General features: G+C 65.9%; 1 protein-coding gene across 2 annotated transcripts; it reads right to left on the minus strand.

The window, feature by feature from the left end:
- Positions 1-11,569: 11,569 nt before the first annotated feature.
- Positions 11,570-23,758, minus strand: GPR20 (G protein-coupled receptor 20). Of its 2 annotated transcripts, none has more exons than XM_025450996.3 (2): positions 23,662-23,758; positions 11,570-13,064 (listed from the first exon to the last, which is right to left on the minus strand). In XM_025450996.3, exon 2 carries the CDS (start codon positions 13,036-13,038, stop codon positions 11,968-11,970), a length of 1,071 nt encoding a protein of 356 aa, XP_025306781.3. In that variant the 5' UTR covers positions 13,039-13,064; positions 23,662-23,758; the 3' UTR covers positions 11,570-11,967. The 2 variants fall into 2 exon arrangements, with proteins under 2 accessions (XP_025306781.3, XP_035570333.2); XM_035714440.2 differs by having other exon boundaries at positions 23,657-23,735.
- Positions 23,759-25,526: the final 1,768 nt, after the last annotated feature.

Below are 25,526 nucleotides of genomic sequence, written 5' to 3' on the forward strand. Positions count from 1 at the left end.
GGGGCTGGTTCTCTCCTGGGCTCTTTTTAATTTTATTTTTTATTTTTAAAGATTTTGTTTATTTATTAGAGTCACAGAGAGAGAGAGAGAGAGAGAATGAGAGAGAGACACAGAGAGAGAGAGGCAGAGACACAGGCAGAGGGAGAAGCAGGCTCCACGCAGGGAGCCCGACGTGGGATTCGATCCCTGGGCTGAAGGTGGTGCTAAACTGCTGAGCCACTGGGGCTGCCCTTCCTGGGCTCTCTTTAAAGAAAAAAAAATTTTAAATTTTATTTATTTATCTGAGAGAGAGAGACAATGAGAGAGAGCATGGAGGGGCAGAGAGAGAGGGAGAAGCAGGCTCCCTGCTGAGCAGGGAGCCCAATGGTGATGGTGATGATGATGGGCTCCATCCCAGGACCCCGAGATCCTGGCTGAGCCCCCCAGGCACCCCTCTCCTGGGCACCTCTAAGCTAAGGAACCACAGCAGTCCTTGAGGGCACCCCAGGCCCAGAAGTGTGAGCTGAAGCTTCTTTTCCAAGGAGGGGATGGGACGTGAGTGGGAGGGGTGCGAGTGGGGACGGGTGGGGGCAGGGGGCAGCTTCCAGGTTAGCAGCCGGGGTCAGGCTCCTGCGGTGGCACAGCGAGGGGAGGACACGGACTCTGGGGTCCCCCCCCCCCCGCTCAGCCTGTGTCCTCATCCCTGAGGCAGGAGCGCCCCCCAACCCCAGGCCTGGGTGCGGAACCCCTAGACTCGCGGGCGGGCCCTGGTGCAGGCAGCTGGGGCTTCTCAGCCCACGGCCCGCTGCTCCCGGGCGGGGGGCTGCTCCCGGCAGGCGGGGGGCCGGCAGCCGTTGGCAGGGCCTTGGTGTTCTCACCCGTGAGTCAGCGGCCATGGGAACATTAATTTATTTGAGTGGTTGGCGTGGCCAAGGCCTTGGAACACGGGAAGGCTTGCCAAGGCGGGGCCCAGGGCGGCAGGGTGGGTGTGGAGAGGACACCGAGGACACTCCCTGACAGGCACCTGGCTTGACGTCTGTCCCGTGTGCCAGGCGCCAGACCCCGTGTGCAGCCCTGGGCCCGGGGAGCGTGGCCCCTCCGAGCGTCGCTCGGGGCAGCAGTGTGCCAAGGGGGCAGGGAGGGAGGGGGACTCGCCGTGATGGGGCCCGGGGTGGGCCCCGGGGAGGCCGGAGCTTCCCCGCTGGAAGGAGCAGAAGGCGCCGTGGAGGGGCAGGGACTGTCCTCGGAGGCTCCGGGGGAGGCAGCCCCAGTTCCACCTTGATCTTAGGACTTCTGACCTCCAGACCGGGACGCAGTAAATGTGTATAGTTTTAAGCCACTAAATCCGTGCTGGAGCGGCCAGGAGACTTAGGCAGGTTTTCTGGGACCAGAGGCCAGCCGAGGCGCTGCGCTAGGTGGCAGCGCGGGGTCAGGCCGGTCCTAGGACCCTCAGCGGCGGTCACTAGGAGCCCTTGGCTGGCCCCCACCCACAGGATGGCCAATCGAGATGGATGGGCTTGGGCTCGGGCTGGCACACAGGCCTGTGACCCCCGACCCCCCAGGCTGCACCCACGCTCTTCTAAGGCAAATCGCTGTGGCACTCCTAACCCAAGTGGCGTGGGGGTCCCTGGGGGATGGCAAGGGTGGGGGTGACGCCGCAGATGGCTGAGTCTACCAGCCAGTCTCTATGATCCTTTAGGATTTCCCTGGAAAGGGGATCCCTGGGTGGCTCAGCAGTTTGGCACCTGCCATCAGCCCAGGGTGTGATCCTGGAGTCCCGAGATCAAGTCCCACGTTGGGCTCCCTGCAGGGAGCCTGCTTCTCCCTCTGCCTGTGTCTCTGCCTCTCTCTCTCTCTCTGTGTTTTTCATGAATAAATAAATAAAATCTTTTTTTTTTTTTTTAAAGGATTTCCCTGGAAGCATCCAGAGCCAGCAGTGAGGGTCCTTGTGATCGCACTTTCCCATGGTGACCCCTGTTCCTCTGCCCTTGGTGGGGGGCAGGGCTGGCTGCTTCACACCTGCTTAATCCCTTCAGCAATCCTGTGGGATAGCCTTAGCCCTGTTTATTAGATAAGATCTTTTTATTTAAGGGGGCACCTGGGTGGTCAGTGGTTGAGCACCTGCCTTTGGCTCAGGTCATGATCTCAGGATCCTGAGATCACCCCACATCAGGCTTCCTGCTCAGGAGAGAGCCCGCTTCTCCCTCTGCCCCTCACCCTGCTCGTGCTCTCTCTGTCTTGCTCTTTCTTTCCCCCTCTCTCAAATAAAATCTTTAAAAAAAATAAAAATATGAGGATCCCTGGATGGCTCAGCGGTTTGGCGCCTGCCTTTGGCCCAGGGCGCGATCCTGGAGTCCCGGGATCGAGTCCCATGTCGGGTTCCCAGCGTGGAGCCTGCTTCTCCCTCCTCCTGTGTCTCTGCCTCTCTCTCTCTCTATGTCTATCATAAATAAATACATCTTTAAAAAAATAAATAAAAATAAAAACGTTAAATGAAATTTTAACTAACCTCTACACCTAATGCAGGGCTCAAGCCCAAGACCCTAAGATCAAGAGTCACATGCTTTACCGACTGAGCCAGCCAGGCACCCTCAGGAGGTCTTCTTAGTTGTTGGTTGTTTTTTTTTTTTTTTAAGATTTTATTTATTTACTTATGAGAGACACACAGAGAGAGACAGAGGCAGAGGGAGAAGCAGGTTCCCTGCGGGGAGCCTGATGCGGGACTCGATCTTGGGACTCCAGGATCACACCCTGGGCTGAAGGCAGGCACTCAAGCGCTGAGCCACCCGGGTGTCCCAAATAGGTTTTGTTTTGTTTTGTTTTATAATTGAGATTCAGGTAACATAGAATCAACCATGTTAAAGTGAACAATTCAGTGGCGATTGGCACACTCGTGATGCTGTGCAGCACCACCTCCATCTCCTTCCAGAACATTTCCATCACCCCGAAAGGAAGCCCCACGCCCACTAAGCGACCACCCAGGCCACCCTGCAACACCTGGCCACCCCCTTCACAGGCCCCCCCATCTCTGTGGCTGTTTCTGCTCTGGATGCTTCATGTGAAGGGGATCACACGCCCTGGGCCTGTGACCTGGGTACCCAGGCTTCATCCCTCTGTGGGTTAGGGGATGCTCCCCTTCGTGGCTTTGTATCTGCCCGTCTGCTGCCTTGGGCTGCCTTGGACCTTTGGGCTGCCTTGGTCTGTGTCTGCTCTGGGTGGTCAGGCAGGGGGTCCTGGAGCAGAGGGCGGAGTGGCCGGCCAGGAGCCCAGAGCCGTGTGGGTTGGAGCCCGTCTTTGTGGGGTCCTTGCCGTGCTCTCTCCTGAACCCCTCTCTGCTCTAGGCCTGTCCTCCCCGTGGGCCTGGGGGCCTGGCCTTGGTGGCTCCCAGTTCCCTAGCAGGATGGGCCAGGGAGGGGTCAGCCAGGGGTGTGCCCGGTCCCTGCAGGCTGCAGGAGCTCATGAGCTATTCTGCAGGGGACCTTCCTGCCTGATGTTCCCAAATTGGCAAGTTCCACAATTCCAAGTTCTCAGAACCGGTGGGTCTGAAGATTCTTGAAGCTCCCAGCTCCCGGAGACAGAGTTCTGAGCAGGATATGTGTCCCCACTCCGTGCACCCCAACTGCAAACATCACTATTAGGGCCGCAGCATTCCCAGCGCCCCTGCAAGGGCCTTGTGCTGAGGTCAGTGGGCCCCGCCTTGTGCAAAGGGCCCTACTCCTGCCAAGTCCTCCCTCCCTCCTGGCCTCTCATTCTGCATCCTTCTGCACACCCACAGGCCCTTCCCTGCTCCCTCCTGGCTAACCCCAGAGGGCCTAGATGCCACCCCCGACCCTGCCCCCAGCAAGCCCTCTGGACAGCTAGGAAGGGACCTGGAGGGAGGACCCTATGGGAAAGATCCTGCAGGGAGGGACCCCCAGGGATGTGGAGGGAGGACCCTATGGAGATGGTCCTGCAGGGAGGGAGCCCAAGGGATGTCCTCCCAGGAGGGCCCGCAGGGTCTCAGAGTGGGGACACGTGGTGGGGGCTGGGAGAGGTCGCCCAGGCTGTCCGGGGCGCTGGGCCAGCAGCAGAGAACCCGTGGGCCCTCTCTGGTGCCGGGAAGACCCCAGGCTGGCGGTTCGCAGGAGGAGTGGCACCCTGCACTCCAGCCCCTCCCTTAGGTGCCCACCTCATCCTTCCAGGGTTGACGCCCCTGGGTCATGGGTCAGTCTCCCCGGATATGGATCCGGATCCGGATCTGTAACGAACTGAGGGTGGCCAGAGGGGAGGGGCTGGGCCCACCAGGGGGTCACCATGGCAACGGGGAGGCTCATCTGCAGGCCAGCCGGGCAGCAGCAGGGCGGTTTCCGGGCAGGCGGTGATGAGATCATTCATGTTGGTAAATGCTTCTTGTCCCCTTCCCCTGACATCTTTTGGGCCTCGGTCCCACCTTATCTGGGAAAGGGGCTCGGGACTGGAGCCGCGTGCCCCCGGTGTTCTCAGGCTGGGCCGGTGGTGCCCTGGGCTCCCCGGGACATGGGGGGGGGTGCCCAGCCTGCTCCTGCCTCATCGATGGGGTCTGCGGCTCTTCCTGGAAGAGACTCGGTGTCTGGCCCTCATGTCCCCCACCCCTGCCCTCCCACTGTGGCCTGGGAGCGGGGAGTCCTCTGTGGGAAAGGACGAGCTCTGGGCCTGGAAATAGCTAAGTGTGGACAGAAATAACCCTGGCCTCAAAAAAGAGCATGGAAAATTAAATAGGGAACATTAGCATTCGCCTGGCACTTTCCACAGCCATCAGCGCATCAGGGAGGTGGTGTTTTCATCCTCATTTTATAGACAAGGGAACCGAGGCCCAGAGAGAGAAGTGACCCCGCCTGAGGTCCCTGTGCCATCCCACCAGGCTTTTGGCCCCCCTGTGCTCGCCATAACCTGGCCTCCCCTCCACACCTCTGAGCCCCGACCCCCGCGGTGTCTGCTGCTGGAGATGTCCCCTCTTGTTTCTCCGAGACGCAAACTCCTATTCATCCTTCAAAACCCAGCTCCACATCACTTCCTCTGCAGGACCTCGCCCCCCAGATTAGAGCAGTGGCCTCTCTGGGACGGGGACTGCACCTCATGCATCCCCGCATCCTCCTGTTTAATGCCAAGCAGCAGAGCAGGTGCTCCGTGAATGCTTGTCGAGTGACTGATCAACGGTGAGTGATGCGCCGAGAAGCTAACTTCTCAGGTGGTTGTGAGGAAAATGCAGGGAAAGGGGACAGGCCTCCAACTTACAACCACTCACACGTCAGTGAGAGTGTTGACTAAGTGCGACGGTTGACCACGCAGATAAACGGGTTCCAGGGAGAGACGGGACAGCTGGGCACAGGCCAACCCTGGCCAGTACAGACGGGCCTGTCCCTCGGCCGACGGCAGGGCCCGGACCCCCGAGGGGCTCGCGGCCAGGCCGCTGTGTCGCTGTGTCGCTGTGTCCTCGTCTGGTGCGGGCGCCTGGCTTCCTGGCTGCCGGCTCGGCGGCAGGTGCCGGCGCTGGGGCTGGGGACGCGCCAGGACATCGCAGCCCGGCTGTGTTGCTCTCTCCGCCCACGCGCGGCCCCACGGCCCGGCCACTGTCTGACCCCCTCAGGGTCGGGAGAGGGAATGAGGCTCTAACCCGGGGACCCCGTGTGGCCTTCGGGGCCTTCAGCTCCCCGAGTGACCCGCGCAGCGCAGCCCGTGCCACAGGGCGGAGGGGGGGCCCTGCCTCGGGGCCACGCTGCCCCCTGGGGGGCCGGACGCCGGCTCCTCTGAGCCTCCCAGTGTCGTCCACCCGCTGGGGTCGTCCCCTCCAGGCCCAGTCCTGCAGGTGCCGGCACCCCGGCGGCCTCTCCCGGGCCTGCAGCGCCACCTGGTGGCCCCGGCCCCAGACGCCGTTGTCCGGCAGGCCTCCCTGACCGGGGCAGGAGCTGGGCGGGTCTGGGGGGTCCCCTGAAAATGCCCGGGACTCCTGCCCGCCCCCTCCCGCCCTGGGCCTGAGCCTTTCTCACCGCTGCCCGCCTCACGGCATGTGCGGGTGCCCGGGAAGCTCGGGGGTAGGGCTTAACCCGCGGGGTCTCAGTCACCGGCACGGGGTGCAGGGGTGCGACACATGTCACACACACATGCGCACACCACACATGTGCATGCACACGCAACACACATACAAGTACACGACACACATGCACACATGCGCGCAACAAATGCACACAAGATACACAGTCACACATGCACACCCAGCACATACACATTTACACACACATACAAAACACACATGCATGCCACACACACACAAGGCACATGTACATTTGCATACATACACACAACAAGTACATACACATGCATACACGTACAGCACACACAGATATGCACACACAGGCACACGCATTCACACAACATGCTCACATACATCATATGTACACACACCAAACACACCAACACACAGGACCAAACACGCACATGCGAACGTGCACCACACATGTAACATGACACCATAAATGCACGGGACTACACATCGCACACAATGCATGTGTGTTCACCGCACACATGCGCACACACATGCACACAATTCTCACACCACGCCTAAAGGCGGAGGCTGTCAAAGAACCCCCTTGACAGAAGAGGGAACAGAGGCCCAGAGCGGCAGGTGACTCATTCGGGTTGGAGAAGGGACCTGGCCTGGGCGGGACACCCGGTTACCTCCCTGGACTCTGTCCCTGGAGGCGCACCCTGGGCTGGGCTGGGCCATGACGCCCTCTCTGTGGGTCCCGGAGCTGCTCCCACACCTGCCCCCATGGCTTTGGTCTGGAGAGGACAGGTTGGAGCTGGGGTCAGACCCCTGGACCTCAGTCCCAGAGACTAGAGCTTGACCTTCGATCTCCCCTGCCCCCCGCAGCAGGCCACAAGGAGAGGTACCGGGTAGGTGGGGTAGGAAGGCCCTCCTGCGCCCCAGGACTCTCCATGAAGCAGGTCCCAAAGGCCCCTGGTGCCGTCTGGGCAGTTGGGGCACGCAGGGGCCAGATGCCCTTCGGCTCCCGTAGTCCCTGGATGTGAGGGTCTGGGGCACCCTGGGACACCCTGGGGACGTACTGATGCCTGGGTTAGTGCAGGGCAGGTGACCGTGCACCTGGCCCACTCCTCCCATCACGCTCACGCCCCACCCCGCTTCCTGCGGGACCCTGTCCGGAGCCCCCACTCTGGTGCACCGCGCCCTGGGAAGGCCTGCCCGGCCTGGGGTGTGCCTGGGGGCGCCCTGCCTTGTGAGTGCCCCTCCCTGCCCAGGCACCCCTCCCCCAGCTAGAGCAGTGGGAGCTGAGGGGCAGCGGGAGGGGGAGGGAGGCAGAGGCTCTGGCCAGTTTATAAACAGACACTGCTTCTCCCATTTAAGTCCTTTCTGTCAGCTGGACCCCAGGATCTAGCCTTGCGCTGGCAAGACACTGGGTCTGAACTCGGGGTTACAGCTGAGGCACCAGGCCTGGAGGGGCAGGATGCGGCCGAGGTCTCAGGGCCCCTCGCAGGGACTCCGCTTGCCAGGTTCCGCTGTCCCCCCTCCGTCGCCTTTGCAGGGGGCCGGGGCTGTGTCAGTCCTGGGGAGCAGGACCGGGCAGTGAGCTCCTGCTCATAGACAGGGGGGCTGAGGCTCGGAGGGGGCCCAGAGCTAGTGGCTCTGGGGACTGTGCGTGGCCCTCGGGGCCCCTCACCCACTGGGCCTCCCGTTCTCCATCTGCAATACAGGGGTGGAGCGTCCTGGCCCTGCCAGCCTGCCCAGGCTCCGGAGCCCTCGATGCTTGAAGCCTCCGGGAGAGGCCCAGCGGGGAGGGGGCGGCGAGCCAGGTGGGCGCCGTGAGGACCCGGAGGGAAGGGCCTCCAGCCTCCCCTTCCAGGAAGCCCCCTGATGCCCTTGCCTGGCTGGTCCTGTTTGGCGTAGCACGGGACCCTGAGCACCCCAGCTGTGCCACCGGGCTTCGGACTCCTGGGGGTTCTCCTGCAGGGTCCCCGAGGGCTCAGCAAGGGACCAAGCCCAGTGGTCAGGTGGGGGCTGGTCCTGGGTGGGAAGGACTCCGGCAGGCGGGCCCCGGGCCCAGAGGGAGGGACAGGACCCGAACGGTGGACAGTTGGGGCAGGTACAGGGCAGAGACTGGGAAGGGAAGGCGTGTGGAGGGGGTGTGGAGGGTAGGAGAGGGGCTCTAGGGCAGAGGAGGTGGGGGGGCTCCACGGGGCAGGGGTCATGTGGAAATGGGGGGCAGGGGGACAACACAGCCAGGGAGCAGCAGGGGTCGAGGCTGGGGGATCCGTTCCCCTCTCCCTGGGCCGCCTCCTCCCTCCCAGCCTCCCTGGCTCCTGTCTTGGTCGGGGCGGGGACGGCCTTGGCTTTGGGACCAGGAAGTCTGTCTGGATGGTGCTCCTCCTGGGTGGCATTGGGCAGCCTTGCGGGGGTCCCCTCACACCTCCGGGCCTCGGTGCGCTCCTCTGTGAACTGTGTGGGGGTGCCCCTGGCCGGTGGAGTGTCCTCACCTCCTTGGCACCTGCCTCCTGGCCCCCTGGCGGGCTGGGTGGGGGGACACAGAGCCTCCTGAGGGAGGGGGACCCGGGGTGTGTGGAGTTGGATCCAGGGCATCAGGGGGGACATCCATCTCCCACGGGGCCCTCCACGCCCGCCCCCGGCACCAGAGGCCCCCAGGAAGCTGGGACGGGCGCCGCCGTGACATTTTCTGCTATTAATGGAGCTTAATCTAAACAGGCCCTAATATTTACCTCCGGCCGCCTCCGGCCTCAGAGGGTGCCAGACAGCAGAGTGATGAGCCGCCTCCAGGCACACCCCTTCCCCCCAGGGCTGGGGCAGAGGCGGGAGGACCAGGACCCGCGCCCCAGGGCCCGCCCCATCCTGCATCCCCAGAGCCCCCCTTCCCCACCTGGAAAGGGAGAGGACGATGCCCACCTCCCCGGGGTTTGGGCCGGTTCAGAGAACAGGACACCGGGTGGCACTCTGCAGGCCCAGGGGTAGTGCTGTACCCCCCCCTGCCCGCCAGCTGACCCATGTCACCCACGACCTCTCCCCGGGCGGGCAAGGCTGGGACGGGGCTGGGGCGACGACACGTCCTGCTGGTCCGCGCCCCGACCCCCGTGCTGCACCCATACCCTGCCCACAGCTCTGCCGCCCCTGCTCCTACCCCTCCACCCTTCTTGGGGGGCAGGGCTCCATCCCCTAAGCCCAGGTCGGGTGGGGCTGCTGAAACCACACAGCCGGGCTGCCCACGGGATGGTGACAGGGCTGGAGGACCGCGTGGGCTCCTGGCCGGCTCAGTGCCCCACGGCCACCCCTGCCACCCTGGGCTCCCGGAATTGAGGGCACGGAGGGAATAAACAGGTTTAATTCAGGATGAGGACTTCTCGCTAAGGAGATTGTTTACATCAGATATAAATACACTCGCTCTGTTATGTCACTTCGGCTTTTCGAAAAATCGGGGAAGAGAGGCCACGGGGAGGGGGCGCAGAGACCTCCACCCTGGCCCCAATGGGAGCAAGGCCAGGCTGAGTCAGCCTCGGGGAGCCCCGTGGTCCCCACGAGGCCAGGGTAGGAGGGAGCCAGACCTCAGGAGGTGGGAGCAGGCCTCTGAGGGGGCTGTGGGGTGCTCCCCGCCCCCCGGCCCCCTAACCTCCAGCTGCGACGCCAAGGAGAGGAGGGAGCAGCTGAGGCTGCCTGGAGAGAGCTCTGTGGGGGGGGCCGTGACCCCGCGATCTCAGAGGAGCGAGGTCTGCCCCCAGTTCCCGCCCAGCTCAGGGGACAGGTGGGCTCTGTCTCCAGCTCGGGTGGTGGGAGCCTCCCCCTGCGCCCGGGGGGCCCTGAGGCACCCAGCTTGGATGTTGGGATTTCCAGCTCAGGGCCTCGGGCCGGGGCCTCGGGTGCCGTCCTGGGCATGGACCCCAGCACTGCCCGCGGCTCTTCCCTCCTACTGCTGGGGATTATGGAGGCGACAGCCGGGAAGCAGGGAGGGACAGACCCGGGTTCTGGACCCAGGTCTGCACCGGCTCACCTACCACAGAGACCCCTCCTCCAGAGGAAGGGGTTGTTCCAGAAAAATCGCAACCCCTCCACCGCCAAACACAGCAGCCGGTGGGTGTCACACACTCACTCCTGAGCGTGGATGAGCGTGAGAACCAGGGGCCGCTGACCGTGGAGGACGAGAGCCCTCCCTCCTGTGCCGAGTGACCCCCGGCGGCCAGATGCGGGGCCAGGACAGCAGGTGGGGCTCTGTGGGAGCTTCCCAGCCCCAAAACCCACCCCTAGCGCCCACTGGCCCTCAGCTCGGCATTCCAGTTGCCACGCGCTTCCTGGCACCCAGGCGGCTCCCAGGTGCCCCCTCCACCTCGGGCAGCTCTGGGTCCCCGGTGAGCCCCAGGCCTGCGCTGAGCGAGGTCGGGGAGAGGCTGCGGCACGGAGCCTGGCTGCGGTCGGGGCCCAGGACGTGGATGCTGGCAATGCTGAGCACCAGGCCTCCAGGCCCAGCAGGCAGCCCGGTGAGGGCCCGGCAGCGCCAGCACCCTGTGAGCAAGCTGTGGACCCCCTCGGTCTCCAGCAGGGAGGCCTTGGGCCGACGTGTCCTGGGGTCGGAGGAGCCGCTGACGTGGGGCTCCGGGTGGGGCTGGTGGCAGAGACAGCGCTGGCCCCGCAGTGCCCAGTGCTCGCTGTGACCCTGGCTGGGACGTTCCCCTCCGGGCTCAGTTTCCTCGTCTGGAGCATGGGCACGGGCTCCCTGCCTCCCGGGAGGGCCTCCCTCCAGGGCCCCCAGCGTGGAGGACGGGGCACTCAGTCCAGAGCCAGCTGACCAAGGCCTGGAGCTTGGCTTGCAGGACTTCTCTGCTGGGGTGGGCAGGTCGGAGGCCGGATTCCATCACACCCTGTTCAGGGGCCGTGGCCGCGGGCCAGGGTGGGGCCTGCTGCCTGGAAGCCTCGGGCCCCTCTCCCCCAGCCTGCCCCTGCCCCTACGGCCGTCTACAAAGGGCTCAGGGAGCTTGGCTCTCAGCAGAAGTCATGTGGAGGCCATCCCGGAGTCCAGCTCAGAGGAGGCCATCAGAGACCCAAGTCAGAACCCCCCCCCCCCCCAGGAAGGGCAGGAGCGGAACGAGCCAGGCAAGAGCAGGGTCAGAGTGCTCTGGCCCCGAGGATGAGAAGGGGCTCTGTCTGCGGGCCGCTGGTAGGCCTGGCTTCATTGCCCGAGGTCTTTGCGCTTGGTTGTCCCATCCACAGTATGGGGCCGTGAGCCCCGCCGCCCCCGGGCATTCCTGGGGTGGGGACTTCGGGAAGGTCGGAGCTGCCTCCAGGGGGGTTTTGATCCTACGGCCCCCCCCTCCCGCGGGGGCACCTGCACCTGCTGCTCGTCCCCTCCTGCACCGGATGGTCAGAGCACAGCCTCTCCGTGCAGGAGGTGCCGCGGGTCCAGGCACCAGCCACGCACCCCCGTCTCACTTGTAATCACGGGGCCCCAAGCCCTGTCTTTCAGAGGCGCAGAGCCCCTGTCCCCGTCTGTCTGCTCAAGTGACATGTTCACACATGTCACCCACGTTCCCCTTTGGTCCTGGCTCTCTCTGGGGCCCGGGGGGTGGGGGAGGGGGTGGGAGCCTCTGTGGGATCCCCTAGGACCTAAAAAGACCTCTGTCCCTGTTTCTGGGGAATCCCTTGCAGGGTGAGGAGGGGCCAGGGGAGAAGCAGCACCCCCACCGTCCCTCTGAGTTTTGGCTGGACACGGACCGTGCCCCCGGGATGGTCGGCATCCGCTGTCAGATGGCCACGTCCACGAGAAGCCCGTGGCAGACGGTGCTGTTCACGCGGCGCCGTGTGGCCTCGAACCCTCCCTGCGGTGCCCCGGGGGGCCGTCACCCATCCATCTGGGGGAACCTGGCCCGCCCGCCCTCCTGGGCAGAGCTGATGTCTCCGCTGCCCTTGCCCTGGCCTGGCCAGCCCCGGCCTCTGGTCCTCTTGCGGCGACCTGCCCACTAAGCGCCAGGCCCGTCGGCCAGGTCCTGCGTGAAGGCGCTGGGGCCGGCGCCAAGGATGTGGTTGTGGCCTGAGCCCCGGGAGCTCTTGTGCATGCTGACCATGTTGCTGCTATTGGGCTCGTACCCAGCTCCGTGCCGGCGGAAGAGGCCGCGGACGGTGGCCTGGAAGCCGCTGGTGACAAAGCAGTAGACGATGGGGTCCATGCAGCTGTTGAGGCTGCTGAGGGTCACGGCCACATGGTAGGCCACGAGGCTGGCGTGGTGCGGCACATCCGGCCACAGCGCCACGGCCACCTGGCGGGCGTGGAAGGGCGTGAAGCAGACGAGGAAGATGACGAGCACGGTGAGCAGCAGCTGCATGGCCCGCACGCGGCGCTGGCGACCCTGGCGCAGCAGCCCCGGACGCGACAGGGCGCACACGATGCGGCCCGTGAACACACTGATGACCAGCAGCGGCAGCAGGAACTCCAGGACGGTGAGCGCGAGGACGCGGCAGCAAGGCCCGCTGCCCGCCGCCACGCCCAGCACCGACAGGGTCACGGCCCCCGCCGCCATCCACACGAAGGCGCACGTGGCCCTGGCGCAGGCGGGCTGGCGCCAGCGGCGGGAGCCATCGGGCTGCACGATGGCCAGGTAGCGGTCCACGCAGATGCAGGTGAGGAAGAGGACGGAGCAGTGCATGTTCAGGAAGTAGCCGAAGACGTGCGGGAAGGCGCATCGCAGGCAGCCGCGCGTGCCGTAGAAGACGGCGAAGCGCGTGGGCAGGGACAGCCCCACCAGCAGGTCGGTCACCACCAGGTTGATGGTGTAGATGACCGATGGCGTCTTGGCCTGGGTGCGGCAGCAGAAGACGTACAGCGCCAGCCCATTGAGCACCAGCCCCGCCAGGAAGATGACGCCGTGCACGGCCATCAGTGCCAGCCACAGCCCCGGGAAGGCGGCGTGCAGCTCCTCGTCCAGCCGGGCGAACTGCTGGAACAGGGGATTCTCCGGCTCGCTGCTGTTGGCCGCCGCTGTGGCGTTGGGGACCGCCGGGGCCCAGGACCCCACGGGAGACGCAGAGGACATGACGGCGGCCGGCACGCGGCGTGGGCCTGGAAGGAAGGAGACGGGTCACCTCTGGGTGTCAGAGCTGGGCCTGCTTACCTGCTCACCGAGTCCCCAGCATTCCCATCATTGGGCCTTTGGGGCCCTAAAATGCCTGCCCTCTGCCCTCTGCCCTCCGCGGGACCTCCCCCTTGCACTTGCCGGGGTGGAGCTTCAGCAGAGTGTGAGTGTCCTGAGCCCTGCTCCTCACTCCTCAGTGTAGCAGGAAGTAAAGCCCCGCGCTGGGGACGCCTGGGGGGTCTTTGGCTCAGGGCGTGACCCCGGGGTCCCGGGATCGAGTCCTGTGTTGGGCCCCCCGCGGGGAGCCTGCTTCTCCCTCTGCCTATGTCTCTGCCTCTCTCTGTGTCTCTCATGAATAAATAGATAAAATCTTAAAAAAAGGGAAAAGGCCCTTGCTGTGCAGCCCCGGCCCAGGACTGCCGGGGAGGACGAAGCAGGTGGCACAGATAAGCTGCAGAGACATGTCTGTTTGGAGACTCCAAGGGGTTCCTCCCATACTTGCTGTGCAGCCTCAGGCAAGTCGCTTAACCTCTCTGGGCTCCGTCCTAACCTGTATGGCAGGGGTTGGGAGCCGCCAGGAGGATCAGCCGAGCCCAGCAGCGCCGGAGAAACCCCAGTGTGAGCTCCTGAGGGATCAACTGGGGTCGTGATGGCCCCCCTTGGCCGCCCCCACCCCCACGCGTCAGACCCCGTCCTCCAGGCCAGCCATCTGTCCTCGTCTCCTCTGAGGCTGGTGGCGGGTCAGTGTCCGGCCCGGGGTCCAAGCGCCGCCCCGCCCCCCTGCCCTCCTGGAGCCCCGAGCCCCTGCCCTGCAGCAGTGGGGCGGGTGTGAGTTAAATAAACGCTGCGCTCCCTGCGGCGCAAGGCCCGCCCCCCCTGTTTATGTTCCTGCGCCGCGTGTTTAACTTGCCGAGATTTATCTCTATTTATACGTGAAGGGTTAACAGGCCCCCTGCCCCCACCCCGGCCTGGCTGATGCTCCAAATAAGGACATTTCTGACTTTTTCAGGAGAAAGGAGCTGACTTTGGGGAGAAGTGGGGAGGAAGGGTGCCTAGCGGGTCATCCTGGCCGCAGTGTGCCCTCCCCCCACCTGCCAGGGGAAAGGAAGACCCCCCACCCCAGCCCCGTGACCCGTGGCCCGTGGCCGTGGGCCGTCGCTGTGAGCAGGCCGGACACTGCCCATGGCCCCCCCAGCTGCCGCCTGGCCTCGGGGAGCAGGCTCACTGTGGCAGCTCCGCCCTGGGACTGGGGATCCTGAGTTCTCCTGGGGTGAGGGGGGGCACCAAGTGGGCAGCCTAGGGGGGAGGCGCAGCGGAGGAGTCCTTGCTGCCTGAGGCTCGGGCTCCCGCCTGGCCTGGAGGAGGCGCGGGCTGGGGGGTCAGACGGTGCCTCTGCCCTTGGGCTCAGAGACGTCAGCACCTGCTGAGGCCATCGGCTCTGCCTCTGGGCCCCCAGCTGCCCAGGGCCCGGGCCACACCCGTTCCATGGGGGCCCTGGGCTCACCCCCCGCCCCATCCTTCTGGGCCAGGCTGTGCTCTGTGTGGACCCGAACACGCGGGGCCGCTGGCCGTGTGTGTGGATGCTGCCTCGGGCAGACGGGGAGGCCCGAGGGGTGTCCGGGCGGGGAGAGATCTTCCGGAGGCTGAGCAGGAGCCGGAGGCCGCCAGGCTGGGAACCCGGAGGCTCGGGCCGTGGGGGGCCCCAGGATTGCTCCCGCGGAGGCGACGGATGCCTCCCAGCCTGTCTCTCTACCGCGAGAAAATAAATGAGCCTTGGCAAAGCCTGGAGGAGCGCCGGGCGCTGGCTCCAGGGACGCACGGCGAGCAGTGTTCTGGATTCCCTTCCACATGCTTTTTGGTTTTCCAATGTGTCTGCAGTAGGTTCGACTCAGTGTCACAGGGAGAGACAAATAATAAACATTACAGAACGTTTCCTCTGGGAGACAGTCCCAGGATGACGCCGGCCCCGGGGATCCTGCCCTTCCAGGAAACTCTCCCGGCCAGCCTCACACGCTGGTCAGCGGCCGGCTCAAGGTGCCCGAGGGTCCAGGCCAGGGCTGCCAGGGTGCTCGGCCCGGGGGTGGGGGTGGGCAGGGTGCTCAGGACGCCCCTGGGCCTGACAGGTGAGGAGAGATGGACGTGTCTGCGCAGTCTGAACCCTGATCCCAAACAAAGCTGAGCCCTGATCCCAGTAATATGAGGAACCTTGATCCTGCTGTACAGGATCCTGCCCGGATCCAGATCGGACTCTGAGCTCTGTTCTTGGTCACTCACTGAGCCCTGATCCCAGTCACACTCTGAGCCCTGACCTGGTCACACTCTGAGCCCTGACCCTGGTCACTCTCTGAGCCCTGACCCTGGTCACACTCTGAGCCCTGACCCTGGTCACACCCTGAGCCCTGACCCTGGTCACTCTCTGAGCCCTGATCCCAGTCACACTCTGAGCCCTGACCCTGGTCACAACCTGAGCCCTGACCCTGGTCACTCTCTGAGCCCTGACCCTGGTCACAGCCTGACCCCTGACCCTGGTCACAGCCTGAGCCCTCATCCATTCCTGACTTTCTACATGCACCATCTCGTCTCTTGTTCTCTCTCTGAGTCTGGCTGTCTCTGTCTCTGCCTCTGTTAGACCCCCCGCCCCCAGCACAGCCCACCCCCCTGCCTCACCTCTATGTGCCATTCTTATGTAAGATCCCTCTCCAGAGCATCTGTTCACTCTGCTTTTAACAATGAGGAGCTCAACTGTAGGACTCTTGACCCCATGTTTGGTCTGTGGAGGCGGGTCCCCCGGGCAGTGGCCCGCTGATGGTCTCCTGATCCTGCCCCATGGCACCCGGCCCACCCCTCTCTGGGGCAGGGAGGAGCTGGGCTGGGAGCTTCTGGGCCGAGGAGCCCCCTCTCCCCCTTCCCCCACACGGCCTCAGGAAGGACTTACACTCTCTGGGCTTCAGTTTCCGTCGGCCTCCCCACGACTCCTTGACACCTCACTGAGGTGGCTTCCCCTGACAACCCCCGAATCTGTTCTGGTCAAGGATGTGACCCTCAGCCAAGCATCCCGCTCCACCTGACACATGGCCAGCACCCCTGTGCTCCTGCCACCCAGGCCTGCGGCTCCCCCTCACCTCTCCCTGCCCGCTCTCCCACGGTGCCCACACAGGGCCCCCACCCTGCCTGCCGGCCAGGGCCTGTGCATGCTCCCACAGGAAGATGGGAGTCAGGGCAGTGGGGGGTGTCCCAGTGGGCGGTGGCCAGAGCCGTCGTGTCATGGGAGCGTTTGCACAGTAGCCGTGGCCAGCAGAGGTTGGTCCCGTGCACCACCCGCCACTCTGGGGTTGCAGATGAGCCTCTCTGAGCAGAGCCTTCCTCCCGCTGATTCTGAGCGGATTCCCCGTGCCGGGTAACCGGGTAACCGTCCCGGGCCTCCTGCGCTCACTCTCAGGGCAACCGAAGCTCCGGGAGGGACAGGCCAGGACTCGAACCTGGGTCTGCCTGGGGCGAGCCCACAGCCAGCCCCCGGGTCCTCAGGGAGGACGGGGACACCCAGGCTGGCGGCCCCTTCCGGCGGCAGGCCCACGGCACCCACTCCCCACGTGCCTCGCTCTCTGCTTGGCCTCTAAATATAGCCTGGAATGAGGGGAAAGGAGAGAAGGTTCTGCTCCTCTGTGGGGACAGCCTGGCCCCGGGCCTGCCCGCCCAGGCGGAGGGCAGAGGCACAGACCTGGCCCTCGACGGGCCTGGGCGGTGAGCGAGCAGAGGCCCAGGGGCCCGGTTTCCAGTGGGGCGAGGCACGCCCGGGCCCAGCGACCTCCGGCTGTCCTCGGCCCTGCCCCGGAGTCTGTCTCCCTTCATCCGCTAAGTGGGGTCACTAGTGCCTTCCGCTGCCTGAGGGGGGAGGCGCGGCTGTCCTGGGAGCCAGTCTGACAGCGGTGGCACAGCCCTGTCCCCTCCCCCTTCCTGGCAGGTGTCCTGGGCCTGGCTGAGGTGGAGCAGACCTCAGAGCCGGGGCCAGCTGGCTGGAGCCCCGCGGGCAGAGGCCACGTCCTCGTAGTGCTTGGCACGGTGCCAGCCCGGGGCCTAGAAACTTGTAGGGCAACCGTCCTGGGCTCGCAGCCCCTGGCCTGCCCACTGCCCCACCGGCTCCGCCAACACCCGTCAGGTGCTTCTCCGGGCGGAATAGAGGGAGGCAGGCTGCTCTCCGGGGCTCGGGGTCAGTCGGGAAGGACTCGGCAGGGTGGGCGCGGGGGCCATCACCAGTCCTAAACCCGCTTCTTCTTAGAACAGACCCCAGTGCCCTCACCTGTAAGTGGGCCCAGGCGGGGAGTCAGGAGGCAGCGGGGCAGGGCTGGAGGGGTCCTGGTGGGCGGGGGCAGGGCCACGTGCGGACACAGGTGAGCGCTAGGAAGAGGGGGCCCCTTCGGTGGCAGGGGCTCTCTGCCGGACATTGGGCCCCCAGGTGTGAGTCCTGGTCCTGGTGGGAGGGGGCTTTCCTCCCCCTCACGGGCTCCAGCTCTGCAGGGGCCTCTCCCTCCCTGCCTCTTTCCTTCCTCCCCTCTTCCCGCTCCTGCCTGTCTTGCTCCTGCCTGTCTCACGGAAGTGGGGGGTCTCAGTGGGAGGACCCTCCCAGGCCCCCCGCATGCCTGTCTTGCCATCTGCACAGCGGGCACCTGCAGCTCCGAAGTGCTCCAGGGCTTGGACACGCCAGCCCCTTCTGGAACGACCGTGCCAGCTGGGGGCCCTGCCTGTCTCAGGAGTGCTCCAAACGGCTCCTCCAGGGAGCAGGGCAGAGGAGGGATGGGGGCCTCCTGGGGGCCGGGGTGAGGCCCAGGCCCAGGCCCAGGGCGCCCTGGGGTGGGAGGAGGCCCTTGCACACCCCTGGGCAGGATGGCTCAGCCTCCCTTCCCCATTTGTGGGCTAAAGCCCTTCTGTGGCTTGGTCCTGCTCCATCCTCAGCCTTGTTCTTGGGCCCCTGCAGCACTGAGCCCCGGGGATGAGCTGCCCAGGGCTGCGGTGGCCAGTCCCCCGGGGACTTTCACCCACAGCTCTCCTCTCCCTGGGGTGGCCCACCGGTTGGAGGTGAGACTCAAGGTGCTGATGGCCGCCAGGACCAAGCGCAGAGACCAAGTCCTGAGGAGGTGGCTCTGGTGCCTGGATCCAGCCCTGCCTGAAGCTGGCATCCTGGGGCTTGTTGGTTAAATGAAACTATCCTCCCCCTCTTCGACCTACATTACTCTGAGCTGAGTTTCCATCGCTTGTGGCTGAAATAATCCTACCAATACACTCTGATCCACACAGGATCTCTTCTGTTCAGATGCCCCTTCCTTCAGGGAGCCCTCCCTGGTTGCCCCAAGTACATTTGTGGCCTCTTTTGGGCCCCTGGAGCACCGTGGCTCTGTCATTGCCTGGCCACTTGCCTGGTTTCCCTGCCCGTCCGTGAATTTCTGCAGAGGAGAGGATTGCAGAGACATTCAGAACCCTCGAGGGGATGAGCGGCGGATTCCTGAGAGCTTAGCTTGCACTCCTCCGAGAATGGGGAGCTCGCACCCGGTTAGCCTGCTGCCTGTTCAGCTGCTCGGAAGACAAAGTCTTCCTCTATTGCAGCGCCGACTGGCTCCCCGCGAGCCCAGCCCAGGGCCCCCGGCCCCTCCGCTTGGCCCCACCTGCTGACTCTTGCCGCCTGCCCCCGGGAGCGAGAGGGGAGCAAGTGGAAAGGACATCTGGCTTCCTGCTATTATCGGGACGGGGACTGAGCACATTAGGACACAGGACATAGAGACGGGGGGTTCAGCAACTAAGCTGGGGTTACCCAGCTGGGCCTCGGGGCTTGCCACCCCCACGGGTGACCCTGAAGGCAACCTTTCTCATGCAGAGAGCCCTTGGGGTGTTTCTGTGGGGGCCCCTGGGGTTCTCTCCCCTATGCCAGGCCTTCCATTTTCCAGGTGAGAACTTGATGCCTTGGGGGGGGAACAGGGTCCGATTTAGAGCCAGGCCTGACCACCCCCCCGTTGCCCCAGGGTTCCCCTGACACCTGCAGGGTGTGTTGGGTGGAGCAGATGGGCCACCAGCTGGCATGGTGGCTGGGAGCCACAGGGCCGTGGGATCAGGGAAGGCTTCCTGGAGGAGACAGCGGACTCGCAGGTGTGGAAGCCTGGGTGAGCAGCCTGGGAGGCTGAAGCCAGGAGCCACCCTCACAGGGCCTTGAACACAGGATCCGGCCCAAGGGTGGCAGGCTCCTGGGCAGGGGTGACCTCTAGGCCTCCTTCCTGCACCACTTCCTGCCCCAGCCAGCCTTGGAGGAGGGCTCCGCCCCAGAGCACCTGGTGCAGGTGTGGCCAGAGGTGGAGGGGAGGGGGGCAGGAGGGGGAGCGTGGTGAGGGCAGTGTTTCCTTCTGACCCCAACTCCCCTGACCCCCGCAGGTGGGGAGGCCCCTCCCCCCCAGCAGGGCATCACAGGCCTCCCAGAGTTTGGCTGAGATGCTCCAGAAGAAGCCCGGTGGTCGGGGCCCTTCCCAGGAGGGACCTGAGGCCCCCGGCAGGTGGGGGGCCCTCTCTCCAGTCCTCCAGCACCCCAACAGTCTGATGGCCCTCTGTGTACCCTCTGACCTCTTTCTTTTGCCCAAGTTACTCCTCCACCTGGAAGGCTTCCCTGCCCTCCCATCTTTGGGACTTTGGGCCAGCCCTCCACAGGAAACCCTCCTGGAGGGGAGGGCGGAGGGTGGGGGCTCCTCTGGAGGGAGGGGTGGGGCTACAGGGCAGGGGTGGGGCTGCAGGGGGAGTGTGGGCCGCACTCCCATCTGCACCTCCAGCACCCGACAGCCCAGCACAGAGCCTCATCCATCTCTCTCGGGGCTGAGGGAACGTCACTGAGCCCTGCCAAGGCCTGCAGGGCGAGGCCACCTCTCACCCTGGCCTGCAGCGCCCGCCCATCCCACCCCTGGCCTGGGCCCTCGCAACCCACCTGGTGTTCTGGGCGCCAACCTGGATTCGGCTTCCACCGGTCCTCCCAGCCAGGAAGGGCTGTCCCCTCCTCCAGGGAGCCCACCCAGTTACCCTGGTGGGTCCGGCCCGTCCCTGTCACCCTGCCCCTGGTGCTGGTCAAACAGGGCTTAGCTAGAGTTGTGGAGTAGTTTCCTCACCGCAGATGCTGGGTGTCATCTCTGTCTAGCTCCGAGGCACCTGAGTCCCCACCTGAAGGGTCATCCAGGGCGCTCAGAGCCTGGCTTCTCAGAGCCTCTGTGATGCTTGCTTTCGTGCCCTGGGAATCTTCCAGAGCAGGGAGTCCTTTGCCTCTGTCCTCCCCACCCAGCTTGGTGGCCGCGCCAAGCGGCGGGGGCTGCACTCCCCTGCTTCGGCTCTCAGCTCTTTGGTCTGTGCCCCGTGCCCCACACGCATGCAAGGTCAGGAGCTGGGACCTGGGGGTCCCCTCCTTGGCCGAGGTGGGCGTGTCCTGCCATCTTGGCTCCTCCCCAGGCTGCCCTCGACCCCTGGGGACAGCAACCCTGCAGCCCGCTGCCTGCAGCCAGCCATGTAGGGCACGGGGGCAGGTGGCAGCCTGGAGCTTGGTCTGTGCAGGGTCGGGGGGAGAGGGGCAGGCATGGAGGGCAGGCCCAGTCTGTCCCTGACCGAAGTGCCAAGAGCATCTGTGGTGGCCCAGACACCTTCAGGACGCCTGAAAGCCACTCAGCAGCTTACAGATGAGGGAGCAGAGGCCCCGAGAGCTGAGCAACGTGCCCTGGGTCGCACAGCATAAAGTTGGCGGAGCTGGGAATCAAACCCAGGTCCACTGCTTCGGGCGCAGGCAGGAGAGGGACCAGGGTCGGCGGCTGGCATCTGTGGACCTGGGGCTTGGGCACCAGGGCACTGCCGGGGCGTACGTACCTGTGCGTGCCCATGCTGCTGGGGGGTGACCCTCATAACCTCCCGAGGCCAAAATAGCCATTATTGGGGGAACCATCTGCCTGTTTATTTTTACGATTATTCTTGGTTTCACGGCATCTGCTTTAGAACATCGCCTGCTGTTTTTGGCTGGTCTGAGCCTCTCTGCTTATTCCATCCAGGGACTGCTGGGTCCCCACTGAGGTCCCCGACAGGGGCCAGCCTGGCCCTGGGTCCCCTAGCAGGTCCCAGGTGGCGGCAGCCGGAATCTAGGTTCCCATCCGGGCCTGGCTCCCTCCACCTGGCTCAGGGACAGGGGTCACTGGAGGGGGCGGGTGGAGCGCTGTTGAGAAGGGCACCTGGTCGCCATCAGGCCTGACCGTGCTCACAGGCCACCATCTGCGTGGTCTCTCTGGGAGGGGCGGCTCCAGGCTGGGCTGCGCGTGGAGGTCCCGCTGGTGCTCACAACCCTGGGGTGCCCACAGCGGCGCACCCCACCCCTGCTTCCCTGGGGGGCAGATCCTCAGGCGGCACTCGTGGCCCTTGCACCTGCTGTTCCCTCTGCCCGGCAAGTGTCTCTGCCCGTGTCACCTGCTGCAGGCCCCTCGTCCCCGGCTAGCGAGGTCCTCCCTCAGGCCCTACACTCCCCTCCAGCGAGGGAGAGCTGTGATCCCGCAGTTCAGGGCTCCCCGCCCCAGACCACTCCTCCTAGTTCCTCCTAGGCTCCTGCTGACTCCTCCCAAGATGCCCCTGTTCTGCGTTGCCGTTGCCGTTGAGGGTGAGGAGGTGAGGACGCTGGGGTCCAGGATGGTAGGCGGTGTGTCCGGGTCACTCGGGGGTGGGGTGGGGGTGGAGAGGCTGTGATTTAAACTGTGCCCCGTGGAGTCTCCTGCCTACCCCAGGCCTCGAAGGCTGACTGCAGCCCCCTGTGCAGACGGGGGATCGGAGCCCCGGGTCGGGGGCGGGGGGCAGCAGCTCGCCCCAGGCCCCACAGCCCTGCATCGGGGTCCAACTCGCAGGTAGGACCCTGAGCTTCGGGGGGGTCACACCTGACCTTGAAGCCCCAGTGGAGCAGGTGCAGAGGGCACAGAGGATCCCAGGCAGGGCTGGCTCCACCGTTCGGAGCTCGGGCTGGGGACGAGGTTGGGGGTGTGGGTAAGAAAGTGGCTCGGGAGCAACAGGCGCAGGAGGGGCCCCAGAGGACCTGGGGAGCAGAGGTTCTGGGCAGTGGAGGAGCCGGGACCCTCAAGAGGCCCGAGGGTCAGCCTGGGCTCCGCTCGCTGCGGGGCAGCGCCCTGGCGGGGTGGGGCGGGGCGGGGCGGGGCCGGTGGGCCCTGCTGGGGCTTCCTCGTACCCCAGGGCACCTCCCGCAGGGAAGCCCTCCCAGATCGCCCAGCCAGTGGGCCACCTTCTCTGTCCGCCTTGCTTTGTCTTTCCGCTGCCCTCCCACCACCTGGCGGCTGGCGGTCATTCCCTTTCCTGTGTCGCGTCTTCCCCTGCGCGTCTTCCCCTGCGGGGCTGGCAGTCCCAGGAGGGCAGGGCCTGGGCTGGCTGCATGACCTGATGGCCCCTTTGGGCCTTGGTTCCATCTTCCGTGAAGCGGGTGTGTGGAGACGCACCCCCTCACATCAGGTGCCCCGGGAGGGCCGAGAGCCGCGTGCAGGTGCTCTGAGAAACCCCCTCCCACACACACCAGGGCTCCAGGGGCAGCAGCCCCCCTACCCCCACCCCTGTTTTTGCCAAGGCTCAGAGAGGGGCGGCGACTTGCCCACGGCCACTGGGCGGGGGAGCCGTCAGAGGGGAGGGGGCACCCCGGGCGGCCCACCGGCTGGGGGTGGCCACTCGGGGGCCAGTGGGCAGGCCCAGCCGCGGCCCGAGGGCCGCAAGCTCCCCAACCACCCCTCCGGCTCTCCAGCCCCGGCGCGCCCGAGGTTGCACAGCTGCTCCTTGTCTGTCCCGCCGGCACCCTGGCCACAGGCCAGTTCCCAACCCGCCCGCCCCCCTCGGGACCCTGTTCCCGCAGCCCTTCTCCCAGGGCGCTTGCAGCGGCCCGAGCCAGGCGGGGGCAGTGCCAGCTCCTGGGCTCACGCGGGGGGCGGGGGGCCAGCCGCCCCAGGCCTCAGGTTCCCCGCGGCTGCGAGCGGGAGCCGGGAGCCCGAGCCCTCGAGAGCCCGAGCCCTCGAAGCCGCACCCCTGCCCTGCCCCAGCCCCGGAGGCCAGCGGCCCAACGCTGCTCAGCACCGGGCCTCCCGGGGCCTGGCCTCCGCCGCCGCCCCTGTGCCTCCACAGGTGTGAAAACTGAGGCACAGCTTTGGGCGCCCGCAGCCCAGCAGTGAGATGCTGAATGAATGAGCGCGCGGATGAATGAAATCCAGGGAAGGGGGCGTGGGAGCAGCAAGGGTGGGGCTCCGGGGTCAGGAGGGAGGCCCCCACAGCCCCCGGGAGTCCCCGCTCCCCTCTCTCCACCTAGCCCGGCCAGCCGCCAGCAGCCGCTCCGCCCGCGTCCTCGGTCTCGGTTTTCCCATCTGTACAATGGCTCCCTGCGGGGTGCGACCTCAAGGCCCCTCTCAGGCTCTGGCCTCCCCCCTCCCCAGGTCCGGGGGCAGGTCCTTGGCCCCTCGGCCCCTTGGCCCCCGCGGCCCCTGCGCTGCCTGCCCGGCTGGGGACTGAGGACGCTCGGGCACCGTCGGGCTCTCGGGGGACTCACCGCACCTTCGCCTGCTCCGAGGCTGGAGGCAGAGGCGGCGCAGCTGAGCCGGGCGACCTCCTCGGGGCAGCTCTGCGGGCCACTCGGTCCGCGCCCGACCCGCCTTCCTGGGGCCTGACGTCAGGCCCGCGCCGGGGCTCCTTTTGGGCAAAGCGGAGGGGTGGGGGCGGGGTGGGGGCGGGGCGGGCTCCTTTCCCGGCGGCCGGCCCCCTGGAGGAGCCTGCTTCCAGGGCCCGGGGGAGGGAGCCAGGGGCAGCAGCGGGCAGCTCGCCCCCGCCCAGACGGAGGAGGAAACTGAGGCACGGGGGGGCGGAGCCAAAGCTGAGGGGCGCCGAGCTGGGGCTGGCTCTGGGTCCTCCTAGCACCCGGTCTGGGGGAGGATGCAGGCCCCCCCCAGAGTGCAGGGTGCTCCCGTGTGACATGGGAGGGGGACTGTCCCTCCCACGTCTGCCCACCGTGGCTCTGCGGGCTCGCGAACTGCTCTCTGGGTTTTCTGTGTTTGGCGTGTTCTGAGCCTGGGTGTGTCTGTGCACCCGGGACCTGGGCCTGCACCCTAGCATCTGGCCCCCGTGGGTGCCCCTCCCGCATGTCCCTGGGGCGGATGTGGCTTCCCAGGGGCGCACGCGTGCCGGGGCGTGTTGGTGGGGCCAGCACCAGCCCGGGGCCCCTACGGGACCTGCTGTGACCCCTGCGAGCGCTACCACCTCGTGGGGACATGTGGGGTTGAGTGCATGGGAAAGACCTGGAGGTGACCAGGGCCCTCAGGATGGGGCAGCAGGTCGAAAATCTCGGTAGCCAGGCCTGATCTGGGAGTGGTGGCCGGGAGGGACGTCCCTCCCCGGGTGGCGGCCCGTGGGCAGCCTGGGCCAGTTGGGGTTTTGGGGTCAGAGGGGGGCCGCGTGCGGGGCGGGGGGGCTCAGGGTCGGCTCTGAGCTGTTCCCTCTCCCAGAGTGCCCTATCCAGTCTCCCATCCCCGTGCTGCTCCTCACTCATGCGGGTGGGGAGGGGGCACCCAGCACCCTCCCCCAGGCACCGACTGAGCTGGTGCATGCTGGACACTGAGAACAGAGACGCTGCTGCCCGAGACCAGGCCCTGGGCCCTGAGATCTCAGTCTGGGGGGGCCACCGGGGCAGCCAACAGCCAGCTGGGGAGGGGCGCGGCCGGGAGGGCAAGGTGGGCAGAGGGCCGACAGGTCAGGGTCCCCGGACCGGAGGGCGGGGATACGCAGTGGAGCAGGGAGTGACCTGAGCCCGTCCACTCCGGGGCTTAGCTGCCCTGTGGGAACCAGAGTGGTGGACTGGGCCTGAGGGCAGTGGGGAGCCATCGAAGATTCTGGGGGAGGGTGGTTCCCGGAGCAGCTTCCCTGCTATTTCGGGGCCCAGCCCACAGGCTACCATTGCTGTCTCCTTAGAAGCCTGTGCTCTGTGTCTCGGGAGGGGAAACGGGGCCCAGGAAGGCGACGGAGTCTCTGGCCCGGGGCGGCCCGGCCCCAGGCTGGCAAGGCGGGGCACCCAGGATCTTGCCGAGGGAGTGTCCAGGCCCTGTTGTTTCTGTACAGGGCAGCCTGGAGCGGCCAGGATGTGGGCGGGGGCCGGAGGGCTGAGCCAGTGGAGGCTCGAATTTTATGAGCTAGAGCCTGCCGCTGAGTCACGGGCAGGCCGGCCAGGCACAGGCTGGTTCCCAAAGACATCCTGGGGGGACCCTCTAGAGCAAAACACACGCCCGCGGGCTGCCTGGGGAGCAGCCAGGGTGGGCTTCCGGGACCCCTCCCCCAGGGAGGCTCCTCTCTGGAGGCCCAGGGCTCCTGGGGGCAGCGGCGGGAAGGCGCTGGAGCCCATGAGGCTCAGGGGACCCCCCCATAGCCCTCAG

This window comes from Canis lupus, chromosome 13, assembly GCF_003254725.2.
Source record: "Canis lupus dingo isolate Sandy chromosome 13, ASM325472v2, whole genome shotgun sequence".
NCBI classification, from domain to species: domain Eukaryota; kingdom Metazoa; phylum Chordata; class Mammalia; order Carnivora; family Canidae; genus Canis; species Canis lupus.